The sequence below is a fragment of the Arvicanthis niloticus genome, chromosome 5 (genome assembly GCF_011762505.2).
Source record: "Arvicanthis niloticus isolate mArvNil1 chromosome 5, mArvNil1.pat.X, whole genome shotgun sequence".
Classification (NCBI taxonomy): domain Eukaryota; kingdom Metazoa; phylum Chordata; class Mammalia; order Rodentia; family Muridae; genus Arvicanthis; species Arvicanthis niloticus.
Window position 1 is genome coordinate 66,878,002 of NC_047662.1, and position 12,258 is coordinate 66,890,259.

Sequence of the window (12,258 nt, forward strand, 5' to 3'; positions counted from 1 at the left end):
GTTCAAGGCTACCCCGTGCTATGTGGTAAAACCATGGTTTAAAAGTCCAAAGGCTCTGTGGTACAGAGCTTGTCTGAGGTGCAAAAGGTCTAGGGTTCCATTCCCAGCACTGTAAAAAAAACAATGAAGAATAGTAGAGAGTAGTAGGTGGTATCACTGAAACCAAAATGATGCTTCAAAAAAAGTTCTGTAAAGCTCTAGCTAGACTGAGCAGTAAGAAAGATACAGATTACTAATACCAGGAATGGGTCAGTATCAGCCTTGAGGTGTTCTTAGTGTATTACAGCTATTCTTGCAATAATGGGGACTATCGGGGATAGTTCAGTAGCATAAACACAACAATATAGATGGAATGGATACTCTGAAAGCACAGACTCCTAAAGCTCAGTAAAACACACAGACAACTGCAAAAAATCCTATTGTAGATGGAGCATTTGAAGGCATAGCTCAAAATTCTCTAATCTGTGTTATCTCAAAAGCTCATAAAGACACCCACATGGCTCGTTTACTCGTTCACACAACGGTGGACATGTTTGGGACATGGAGTTTATAGTTGGGGCTCTTACAAATAAAACATGCAGCAAACATTCATGTGTTGGTCCCTGGATGGGTATAATGCTGTCTCCTCCCTTATACAAATACCTAGAAGTACAATGGCTGGACCATTGTTGTGTAGAGTCTGTTTCTAAGAAACCACAAAATTCTTTTCCAAAGTGGTCACACTATTTCCTTTTTCCACCAGAAGAGTCCAAGTACTTCAGCCCTTCCAGGTACTCACCAGCACTTGCTGTGGAGGTCTGCTCCCATGAAGCTGGTAGTTCTACCCCACTGTGGGGTGAATTATGGTTTGTCTGGTGACATTATTATTATTATTATTATTATTATTTATTCATGTGTGTATTTGCCATCTACAGATCTTCTTTAAGGAAATATCTGTTCAAATCCCTGCCCCATTAAAATTTTTTTCTTGAGTTTTACTCTGCATAATGAAGTGTTTTCTTCCAATTCTTGGCTTGTCCTTTCATTCTCTCAGCAATGTCTTGGTTGAGAAGTGTTATCTGTTTGCATTTGTTGTTGGGTTTGAATTGGTCAGAGGATATTTTTTAGAAGCTTTTGTCTATATTTATGAGGGACTTTCTTCCATTCCCTTTGTCCCCCCATATCTCTCTCTCTCTCTCTCTCTGTCTGTCTCTGTCTCTCTGTCTCTGTCTCTGTCTCTGTCTCTCTCTCTCTCTCTCTCTCTCTCTCTCTCTCTCTCTCTCTCTGTATGTGTATGTTTTAAGAAAGGATCTTATGTGGTCCAAGATAGCCCAGAATTCCTTGTGTACCCAAGGATATCCTTGAACTCTTGATCCTCCTGTTTCTACCTCTCAAGTGCTAGGATTACAGTTATGTGCCACCACACCTGCAGTTCTCTGTTTTCTCTTTAAGAAACTTTATTGACATTGTTTATAATTGACAAATAATAAACTATATATCTAACATGTATCATTTGGCATAACAAGCTTATGTAATTTCTTATAATTAAGATAGAACATACAGGACTGGAAAGATGGTTAAGAGCACTGGTTGTTGCTCTTCCAGAGGTTCTGAGTTCAATTCCCAGAAACCACATGGTGGCTCACAACCATCTGTAATGTGATCTGATGCCCTCTTCTGGCATGCACATATACATGCAGTTAGAGCACTTGTGCATGCACACACACACACACACACACACACACACACACACACACATCATCCACCTTTCTCAAAAGTTTCCTGTGTCCCTTTGCACTCTCCTGATCTTTCCAGTTTGCTTCTCCCATCTTAAGGTAATACCTGATCAACTTTCTGTCACTGTAGATTGGCTTATAACTTCTAGAATTTTCTATAAATGGACTACATATGCACTCTACTATTTTTGCCATTCTCTTTCACTTAGCATAATTATTCTCAGAATCACACCACTGACTAACTGCAGCAGGGGGAGGGAGAGGAAGTAGGGGGTGAGAACTGGCGTTTTAAGGTTCTGTATCACAAGTGGTAACTTTCTCATGTGTTAAAGGCATTTGTGTTCAATGTGGAACTGTTTTTAGGAGATATCCAGATGACTACGAACTTTGAAGTCCCAGGATGCCTTGCTTTTAGACAATAACGATGATGTGCAAATTCCATTCTAATAAGAACTAAATGAAGGCATGATGTCTTGTCTGATAGAATATAGAGTGTGTGCTGTACTAATGAGCCCACATTGGGCGGGAGCTACTTCCTAAGAATGGCTGCTGAAGCCACGCTATTGAAACTTCCTTCAGCATTCAGCATTCAGCATTTAGGCGCACATTTGCTGCATGTACCAAGAAAAATATGTTTATGAATCAGTCATCAAATCAATAATGATCTAAATGGGGCTACACGTGGAAAGAAGAGTGGTTGGGCCTACTCAGCGTGAGAAAGCACTCAGGGAAGAAGCTAATTAACAGTAAGGACCAGCAGGGAAAACCTCCCAGTAAATGCTTTCGCCCATTGCTTTTCTACCCAGCAGAATCCAAGTCATTTAATGACCAGACACAATAAGCCTTCTTATAGGTTTTGCATTAAGTTAAGCTGAACTTTAAAGGTATCCTAGCCTTCCTATGTTTATGGTCAGCCTGGGGCCCAGGCTCAGGCAAGGAGCATAAATACAGCCAGGTTTGCTCTATTTTTCCATTTTCTTGTCAATGTTTTTACACACATGCATACACACACACACACACACACACACACACAAAGTTTGTCTCCTGCCATCTTGTTACTTAATTCCCACACCTAGAGGTAATATTATGTGTAATATTTTAATATTTACGTTAAAGATACTTAAGATTATGTTTCTGCATAGGTGTTGCCAAGATAGTAAAGCCAACTTTTATTTATAGAGGGTAGAAAATATAAATCTGTCCAAAACCTTTCATGAAATGAAGGTTTTAATATTTTCAAAGAGTTGATTCTGGTGCCTGCTTTTGGAGAGCCTCGGAGAAGGGCTGTCAATACAAGGCGTCATTGTTTTAGGTTTCTGATTCACGATTTGCACCCCCACCTCCATACACACACAACTTTCCTTTCTTTTGGCAACTCCTCCTGCATTCTGTCCTACACTTGGCCCCGAGTCAGCTGAAAGCTTTGCAAGTTGATTTTCCGTCCCATCTGAATTACAGCTTAGCTGCGGAGCTGTTTTCCATGTGTTTTTAATCATTTGTCCATGTGTTATGAGCTTATAGGGACAATATGGCTCCCCCAAGCTGCCTGCATTGTATAAGCAGAAACTGGTAAGGCAGCCAGGAGGGGAACCGTTTACAGACAGATGCCCCCTGCACTCTCTGTTGGTGATACACCACCTCCATCTTCCAACTGGAGCAAAACAACTGACAAGCTGCCTAGTGTTACCTGGCAGGGACATCATCCTCTTGCCTGAGTTCCCTTTCTTTAGGAGTGTCAAAATCCTTCCTCAGAGAGTTGTCTACAAACTGTGGCAGTATGACAAAGTTCAGATACCTACTCTGAGATGCAGCCAGCTTGGGGAATAAGGAATGAATTATTCTGAATCCTTCCAGATTTAATGGAAATTTGATTTTAAAATAGAGTCTAAAGCATGAGAATTAAGTATAAGTCCTCTAGGACAGAGACCCCTCTCAGAAAGTAAAGCACAGCCAGTCTCGTGTCAGAAGTTTCCATGCACACTGCTGTTAGATTTGGGAGGTTGAAACAGACATTCACAAAGCTAACTGTAGAGCTTGGGCCAGGAAAAGAAATGAAACAGAAAAATGTGTTCAATCAAACACCTTGGCTTGGTGCTGTGAACCATGCAGACTCCAGGCATGGTAGTCCTGACCCTGAATAGTCATTGCTCTATAGCTAAGAAGATACACAGGGACTTCAGTCAAGCCCTGACTGAAAAAAGGAGGACCTAGCCCCAAGTCGGGACACACGCCTGCAATCCCAACACCAAGAGTTGGAGATCTACATGGACTATGTAGAAAGCATCTTTCTCAAGACTGGCAGCAGGCTGCCCTTGTAACTTAAAGCTTTGAGATTCTCATAGCTTTTCACCCTCTCCCTGATGATCATCTCTTCCCCTCATCTACCTAGGACTGACTTGGGGAAAAATGAATTAAATGCCGAGAGTTCAGAAAGGGAGAGATGTGGTCCTCAAAGGAAGGAGGAAGTTTTAAAGAAGTGGAGGCCAGAGAATGAGCACAGAGCAGAGAAGAACTCAGAGGCTGGGTTTGTACAAACAATCATGTCACTGAGTTGTGAATGCAAGTGAGAGCACTTGCATTCTGAGAGGGCAGAACATGAAAGCTTTTATGGGTCCAAGGACATTTTGAAAGAGTTTGAGGCAGTCTAACATTATGACATGCTAATGGAGGTGACTAGGAAACCTAGGGAGATAACTCGGAGAGCTTGCTATAGAACTATGCAATGAAATGAGGAGAGATTGCAGTTCCGAGGTAGGAGGCAGGAAAGGAAAGATGAGTGCAGAGCAGAGGAGAGAGAATGGTATTTTGTACAGAACCAATTTGTCCCATCTTCCCATTGTCTCTGGCAGTAGCATGGTGGTACTGTAGCCAGGTGCATGTCTCCTGGGTGGGACTCTGTAAAGGGCAGGGAGTAGAGAACGGTACAGAAGTCTAGAGTTATGAACCATGGAACCCAAGCTGGATAGGGAAGAGAGTGAGGACCAGAAGATTCATAGATGCACGTTAGTTAATGACCTCACCCATTCACTAAACCAGTGCTTCTGAGCACTCACAGCATGGAAGGAACTGATTTACATCCTGAGGTGGTGACAAGAACCATCCATTCAATCTTTTTGTGACTCTAAAATCCAGAGTAAGGACAGATGCTAAAGAAATGTCCACATAAACATTCTTTGATTAGGACTGTGGTATATGATAAAGTAGGATGCGATGTTACAGGGAAAACCTAGTGTAAGAACTGAAGCCATAGCATGCGTGTGACGGTTCAGAAGGCCGAAGCTCTCGTGTGCAACAGGGGTCAGAATATTAGGGGTGAGGAGGCCAATGGAAGAGGATGCCACTGAAGTCTGCCCTCAACTTCTTTAAAACCTCCATCTTCCTTTGAGGACCATCTCTGCCTTCCTAAACTCTCAGCATTTAACTCATTTTTCCTGAAGTTGGTTCTAAATAGATGAGGGGAAGAGATGAGCATCAGGCAGAGGGTGAAAGCTATAAAGCTCTCAAAGCTTTAACTTCCGAGAGCACCCTTCTGCCATTTGCTGCCATCGGGGTTGAATAGACATGCGTGTGATACCAATGGCGTGTTATCAGAATCACATGGTCAAAATCTATTCCTGTGGGCACAGAATGACACACCAAGAAGCATTATTGTCCTTGGTAAAGACTGGAGACATACAGTGCCCAAGAGCGTACTATTCACAAGCTCAGGTAGCTCAGAACAATCATAGTAAGGACAGGCAGTCTATGAGGGAGAAGGGACCAAGGGAAGTCTCACATGTTACTGTGGAACTTCTTTGTATTATTTGAATCTGGTTACTTATGATCCACTCAAAAGGAAAGGAGACTTGCATAATGTCTACTGTATCTGCTTCTCCTCAGTGAATACTTATTGAATAAAATGAAAGGAAATGGGGAGCAATCTAATGTGTCCTGGAATTTGGGAATAGTTCTTAGAGCCTAAAAATGGTTCTTAGCATAAGAATGGTGTCTGCCTAAAGTTTTCTTATATATTGAATAAGTAATACTTATTGGTACAAATTAGAACAGCTACTGGCCATGGACAAGGACATCCATATCATTAGTGTTCTAAGTGTTGGCATTCACGTATACACTGTATGACTGACCGACTGAATGACTGACTAAATGAATGAATGAGTCCAGGGCATGAAATAGAATTGGGGAAGAGGGTGCTTCTGGATGTGTGCTTTCCATAAAACAGGCCAGGAGTGATGTTAGAAATAGTTCTATATTTTAAATAACTTACTAAACTAAACTACTGAGAGAGTGGCTTGAAGGAAAACCACTTGCTCCACGTTTCTCCTTGTTGTTTGAAAACTAAGAGAGAGAGCAAGAAAGGACAGAAAGAAAGAAAGAAAGAAAGAAAGGAAGGAAGGAAGGGGACGGCTGTTGAGGACATGTACACACACACACACACACACACACACACACACACACACCATACTAAACTAAACACCAAAAAGAAAGATTAAAAGAGATTCTGCCTTACTTTGCATTTTAAAAGTGTGACACTACTATAGTACTATTACTATCCTATGTTTTGAGGAAAAAACAGTTATGAGGGGATAGCCTGTACCCTAATAGGTTTCCCACACAAAATCATCATCTTGAATTTCCTTTTCCGTTTCCCAGTTGTCCTATTTAGCTCACATACCTATCCCTGTCTCAACAGTGCCTTTCACCTTTTGTTGATTTGAGAAAAGTACTTTCCAGAAAGAACTGACCTCTGCCTAGCTGAGAGAGCACTCAATGCCTGCCTTTCCAGCTTCCTCCATAGACTCTGTGAGACGTCTTCCCACCCACAGGCAGCTGTGAGGCCTTCAAGATTTTTTTTTTTTTTTTTTTTTTTTTTTTTTTTTTTTTTTGGAGTGGTTGACTTTCATGGCTATTTTTCAGTAGAAATGCCAGTGGCATAAGGGATAATTTCATGATCTTCATAAAGGTCTTGAGGGCTGCAGAGCACATGTGAATCAGAGCATGCCATGCATGCATAGCGGATGACGGGAGTAATCTGAGCCTGGCTACCGTGGTTCTCCCTTACTTGGGCCCAGGAAGTGGATTTAGCCTCATGGGTGCCCTCACCTTGGCTCCGGCTTGTTTCCTTGTGATGGTTGGTAGGAAGCACCACTAATTTGTTGTGCTCTTTTTGTGTGACAGATTCCTGCTGTGTTTGGATGTCTCTTCCAGACTTGCCTACAGTTGGCTCATCTGAATGGACATAAGAGATGCCTGTGTCAACTAAAGGCAGAGGCCACTCCTTTCCTTTCCAAGCAACTAAACATTCATTTATGTGCTTAAGATAGCATGTCACATCCAGAGCTTTAGAATTGATCAGAGTATACAGCACTGAGTAAAGGGAGCTTCCCTGTCCCGAAAAGTGCTGGTCTGGAAACTGCCTTTTATTTCATGCTTCTCCCACAAGAGGCTTCTTGTCTGTCAGGATATTTGAGCACTTGAGCAGGAAGAATTGACAGACTAGCAAAAAAAAAAAAAAAAAAACCTCCAGGAATGATTTGTAATTGGCATTTATAAGTACCAAAATTTTTGGGCCCAGAAGAGAGGAAGTTAAGACTAAAAGAGAATTTAAAAATTGAGTGACTGACATCCCCATAGGTAATAAAATTAGAGAGCCAGTGCCCCTGGGTATCTAACCTGCTTAGGGCAGGAGTCAGATTCTAATCATTTTAGTCATTTTACAGTATTGATCCTGATTTTTCATCTACAGAGTAAGTCTTCTATAAATGTCTGTTTCACAGAAATTGTTCCAGCTTTATCCAATAGCCAGTAATTCCAGAACCAGGTAAGCTGAGATCCCAGGTAGAATCCCTGGACCAATGCTTAGTTGGGACATGCTAGACCCTGTGTGACTGACAGCAGTGGGATTTAAAATGTATCCTAGTTGGCTTTCCCACCATATTTATTACCAGAAGACTTAATGGCTGCTCTGGAAAGCACATTGCATTGGACTGCTGAGGGGAGCTAAGAAATTCAAGTATTTGGTAAGGTTTTAGACAGACTATTTAAAAATAAATGCTGAATATCAATGCTCTGGTGGTATGGATCAGCAGCCTGTCAGTGAGTACTAGGAAAGTCACCATGGACTTCACAAACAAGTAAAGTACATATCTTTAAGAATTCTAGTAAATCGATAATCTATTTAAGTATAATTTATAAAATAACTCACTTTGCCTCATAGAACTCAGCCAAGCCTATCAAGAACACAAAAGCCTGGAAAGCCGGCACAGTGGGGAACTTGCGGGAAGAAATCTGCATACCAAACAAAAGAAGGTTCATTGTGCATTGTCTCTACCAGCAAAAGAAGGGAATGTGGCGACTAAATTAAAGGGGAAGAAAGATAAGCAACTGTTGTGTTTCCCATTGGGAGGCCATTTTGGGTGGACAGGCCCAAATTCCAAGGTTTTCTTTATTGATAGGTTTCTAGTACCCTTGGGTAATTTCATTTGTCGCTTTCTCCCTCGATCCCTGAGGGCTCCTGTTTATTAAACCTGATCTTTATTGAATTTCATCACCAGGTCCTTGGAACTAAGACAGAAGATGTGGATTCAGTCAGGTAAGGACCCCCCTCCCTGCACTGCAGCTTCACCCCCAAATCTATCAGGCCTGATTTCTATTCCACATTTTCAAGCCTTGATGTTAAAGAAAATAATAATAGTGACAAAGTGGCTTGAGGGACCCATTATCCTCCTTGATTGATGAGCTGTCAGCTTATGTCACTTGGGAGCCTGTGGAGAAATTTGTAAACAATTGGAAGAGTTTACTGATCTCTGGCCAGTTGTGAAATTTGGCACTCAGTGTTTGTTTCCTCATGTGAAAGGATTAACTCTAGAATTGTGAGTCTCCATGTATGGATTTAAAAAAAAAAAAAAAAATGTATTCTCTTAACTGAGCTGTGACCAACAGCTTCAATCCACATGCGGATACAAGAGAAGGCAAAGAAGGCTCTTGTCCAACAACTAACACGCTTTCGTAACCACTGTGGCAGACATCTTTAGGGGATATGTTTGGAGGCTGAGTAGCGTGCTCTTAAGGTTGGAGTAAAGGCATTATAGGACTAAATTGTGAGATATTCAAATGCAACATATGCATATATGCTTATATACACATACATATATACATACATACGTGCCTCTCTCTCTCCCCTCCCCCCTCTCCCTCCCTTCCCCTTCCCTCACGGGCCTGGGCTGTTGCTTCATGTGTCCTTTTTGTTTTGCCTGAGGTGCTGAGATGCTTTTCTAGTAAACATAGGCCATGTCTATTCTATCCCAGCTCAGTGCAGATGTGCAACAAATGTGAGATGACTCTATTTCTTCTTCTAATGACAGTCGTGAGGAATTCAGACAAAAAGCAAGTTGTTTTTGCCAGTACAGCCACTCCTAAGTCTCAGACAACAGCTAAACCACCAGCTAATTACCCCCTGGGTCTCAGGCTTTCACTGGGGCCTTAAATACACAGAGCCAAAGTGAAGGCAGGACGCCATTAACACTCCATAATGTGAGCAAACACTTAATGTGTTTGCTTTGCCCACCTGCTGACCACCTGCCTCCCCATTCTACTAGGCAGGTAGATATATGGGATGCCCTGCCTGCAGTCTTGCAGAGTGAGACTTTGGGGCCTGGCCATCTGTGAATCTAATCTGAGTCTCTGGGAACTGGTAGCATGCATCTCCTCTTACTTCAGTTGCTTGTGGTCTTGCCTCTGGGGAAGGCAGGCCTATGTGTGGATGGCTGCCAGAGTCAGGGTTCTTTTTCCTTTGCGCTCCTAGAAAGGGGTCGCAGAGATCTCCACATGGCCAACCATGAGGAGGCAGAAGACAAGCCGGATCTGTTTGTGGCCGTGCCACATCTCATGGGCACCAGCCCACCTGGGGAAGGCCAGAGGCAGAGAGAGAAGATGCTGTCCAGGCTTGGGAGATTCTGGAAGAAACCTGAGACAGAACTTTACCCCACAAGGGATGTGGACAGCGATCATGTCTCATCGGGGATCCAGGCCCTCACTCAGCCAGCAGATAGGAGGAAAGTGGAGAGATCACCTCTTCAGGAGGAAGCCAAGAAATTCTGGCATCGCTTCATGTTCAGAAAGGGCCCAGCCTCCCAGGGGATCATCCTGCCCATCAAAAGCCATGAAGTACACTGGGAGACCTGCAGGACAGTGCCCTTCAACCAGGTATGCATTCTAGAGGGAAAACAACCAGTCTGCAAGAGAGGGAGGGCAGCTGGACAGCTAGGACAAATGGCAAGATGGGAAGAGGATGACGAGAGTCCACGCCTTCTCTAACTCCAGATTTGGTCCTTGGGTATTTATTGTGGGATATGGCAAAGTGTAAGCATATTCCCTCATTTACTTTTCATGTCTCCACTGTTTCTTGGCATGCTGGAAATGCTTCATGCTAGCATGGTGGCATGCTCGGTATCGGTAGTCACCGTATGGAAGGTACAGAATGTCGGTGAAATTGTATATATTTGTTGGGTATTATTCACATAGAAAAGCAGGGCTAAGTCCTCAGTTAGGAGACTGGAAATTTAGAGCAATTGCCAAAAGCTACCCTGTAGCTTCTCTCCATACTCATGAGGATATGTAGAAAAGCATGCCAATCAAACTGGAGGTGAGGTGGGATACACTGGACATCTCCTGGGATACCCCGGCATGCATTTCTGATACGCAGCTTATTTCTTTACAGGTTCATGAAACTAAATTGTTGCTAAAACTATTTGATGTTTAGAATGTTCCTACAGAAACTCTATGTTGAGATTCTCACTATCATTTCTTGACATTGTGACAGCAAAACATAATTTAGAGTGGAATTTATGTTTCTCATAGGTTTTTATATGAAATCAGGTCTTTCCTTACCTTGACTCTTAACTTGTGCTGGCTAATAATATATAGTGACCATGACCATGATCGTCTCTGCACTATCAAGACAAAGGAACATTTTACTTTTGCTTCCTTTCTGGCAACACCTACTTTCCAAATGCTAAATTAAAATAAGAGAAAATGCACCAAGAAAACACAGAACCAGAAGCAGTGCAGGAGAGACTAAAATTTTACAGTCTAGTAACACTGCCCAATTAAGCAGGCAGTATTCTAAGGCAGTTGCCTGTGTAGCAATGACGAGTCACTCATCAAGTAATATCTGCTTTGCCAGACCATAGGCAATTAGAAAATTGCTCTTAAGACTCAGGCAATCAAGTTTTCTTTGAAATTCTAACTTTTAAATTCTATTGCTAATTAGATTAAAATTAAGGAGTTTGACTCATATTTTGAAAGACCCATAGAACTGGGTGTGTGAGGTTCTGAGAAAGTGGCCACAGTGATGCAATGTAGGTGTGTGCATTGCGATTCTGCTGCTTAGAGCCCTGGATGCTGTACAGCTCAAGAGAAATAGGACAGAATGCAGCTCATGCTGTCTGGCCTACTCTATGATTAACGGACCAGTATTTATTGAGAAGCTGGTGTGCACAATGCACTATGGGTAACAGAAAGACAAGATATGGTGGTTCAATAAGAAAGCTGCCATTATGGCTTCTTATTTCCATTTGGTTATATCCAATTAGATGAAAATTCTTTAAAGTATGGTGTTTCTAGTAAGAGGTTTATCATGTTAACTTAAGGCTTTTTAGAGGTTACCTGATGAATAACTCAATTTAAAAAAAAAAAAAAAAAAAAGCTTCATCGTCATGGTGGCCTTGCCCCTAAGGAACACCATCTCCTGGATATCACAAAATGTGTCCCCAAGTGGAGAGTTTAGAGCACTTTATTCTAAATTATCCTGTGCCATGAGCGGTTTGAAATGCCTCGAGATGACCTAATCCATTTGCCTTTCAGACCATTGCCCATGAAGACTGTCAAAAAGTCATTGTTCAGAACAACCTTTGCTTTGGAAAATGCGGTTCCATCCATTTTCCTGGAGAAGGGGCACATCCCCACAACTTCTGCTCCCACTGCTCGCCCACCAAATTCACCACCGTGCACTTGAGGCTGAACTGCACCAGCCCAATCCCCGTGGTCAAGATGGTGATGCAAGTAGAAGAATGTCAGTGTATGGTGAAGACAGAACATGGAGAGGAACGCCTCCTACTGGCTGGTTCCCAGGATTCCTTCATCCCTGGACTTCCAGCTTCAAAAACAAATCCATGATTACCTTAGAAAACAAAACAATCTGGATATATGAAGTGGGTTATATAAAGCTCAACGGAAAATCTCTCTCTCTCTCTCTCTCTCTCACACACACACACACACACACACACACACACACACACAGACACACACTTGTGTTTAGACAGATTCTTATGTATTCCAGGCTGGTCTCAAACTTGCTCTGTGGCTGGGGATGACTTTAAAGTCCTGATCCAATTCCTGAGTGCTGGGATTGCATGCATGTGCCATAACACATAGCTCCCAGAAGGATTTTTTGTTTTGTTTTTTAGTTATATATTTTCTTTATTTACATTTCAATTGTTTTCTCCTTTCCAGGTCTCCCCTTTGGAACCCCCTATCCCGTCTCCCT

At 42.3% G+C, this 12,258-nt stretch overlaps 1 protein-coding gene across 1 annotated transcript; it reads left to right on the forward strand.

Annotated features, from left to right (window-relative positions):
• Window positions 1-9,410: 9,410 nt before the first annotated feature.
• Cer1 (cerberus 1, DAN family BMP antagonist) lies at window positions 9,411-11,888 on the forward strand. Its single transcript, XM_034501629.2, has 2 exons — window positions 9,411-9,917; window positions 11,577-11,888. The coding sequence occupies exons 1-2, from the start codon at window positions 9,411-9,413 to the stop codon at window positions 11,886-11,888; spliced, it is 819 nt and encodes a 272-aa protein (XP_034357520.1).
• The last annotated feature ends 370 nt before the right edge of the window (window positions 11,889-12,258 follow it).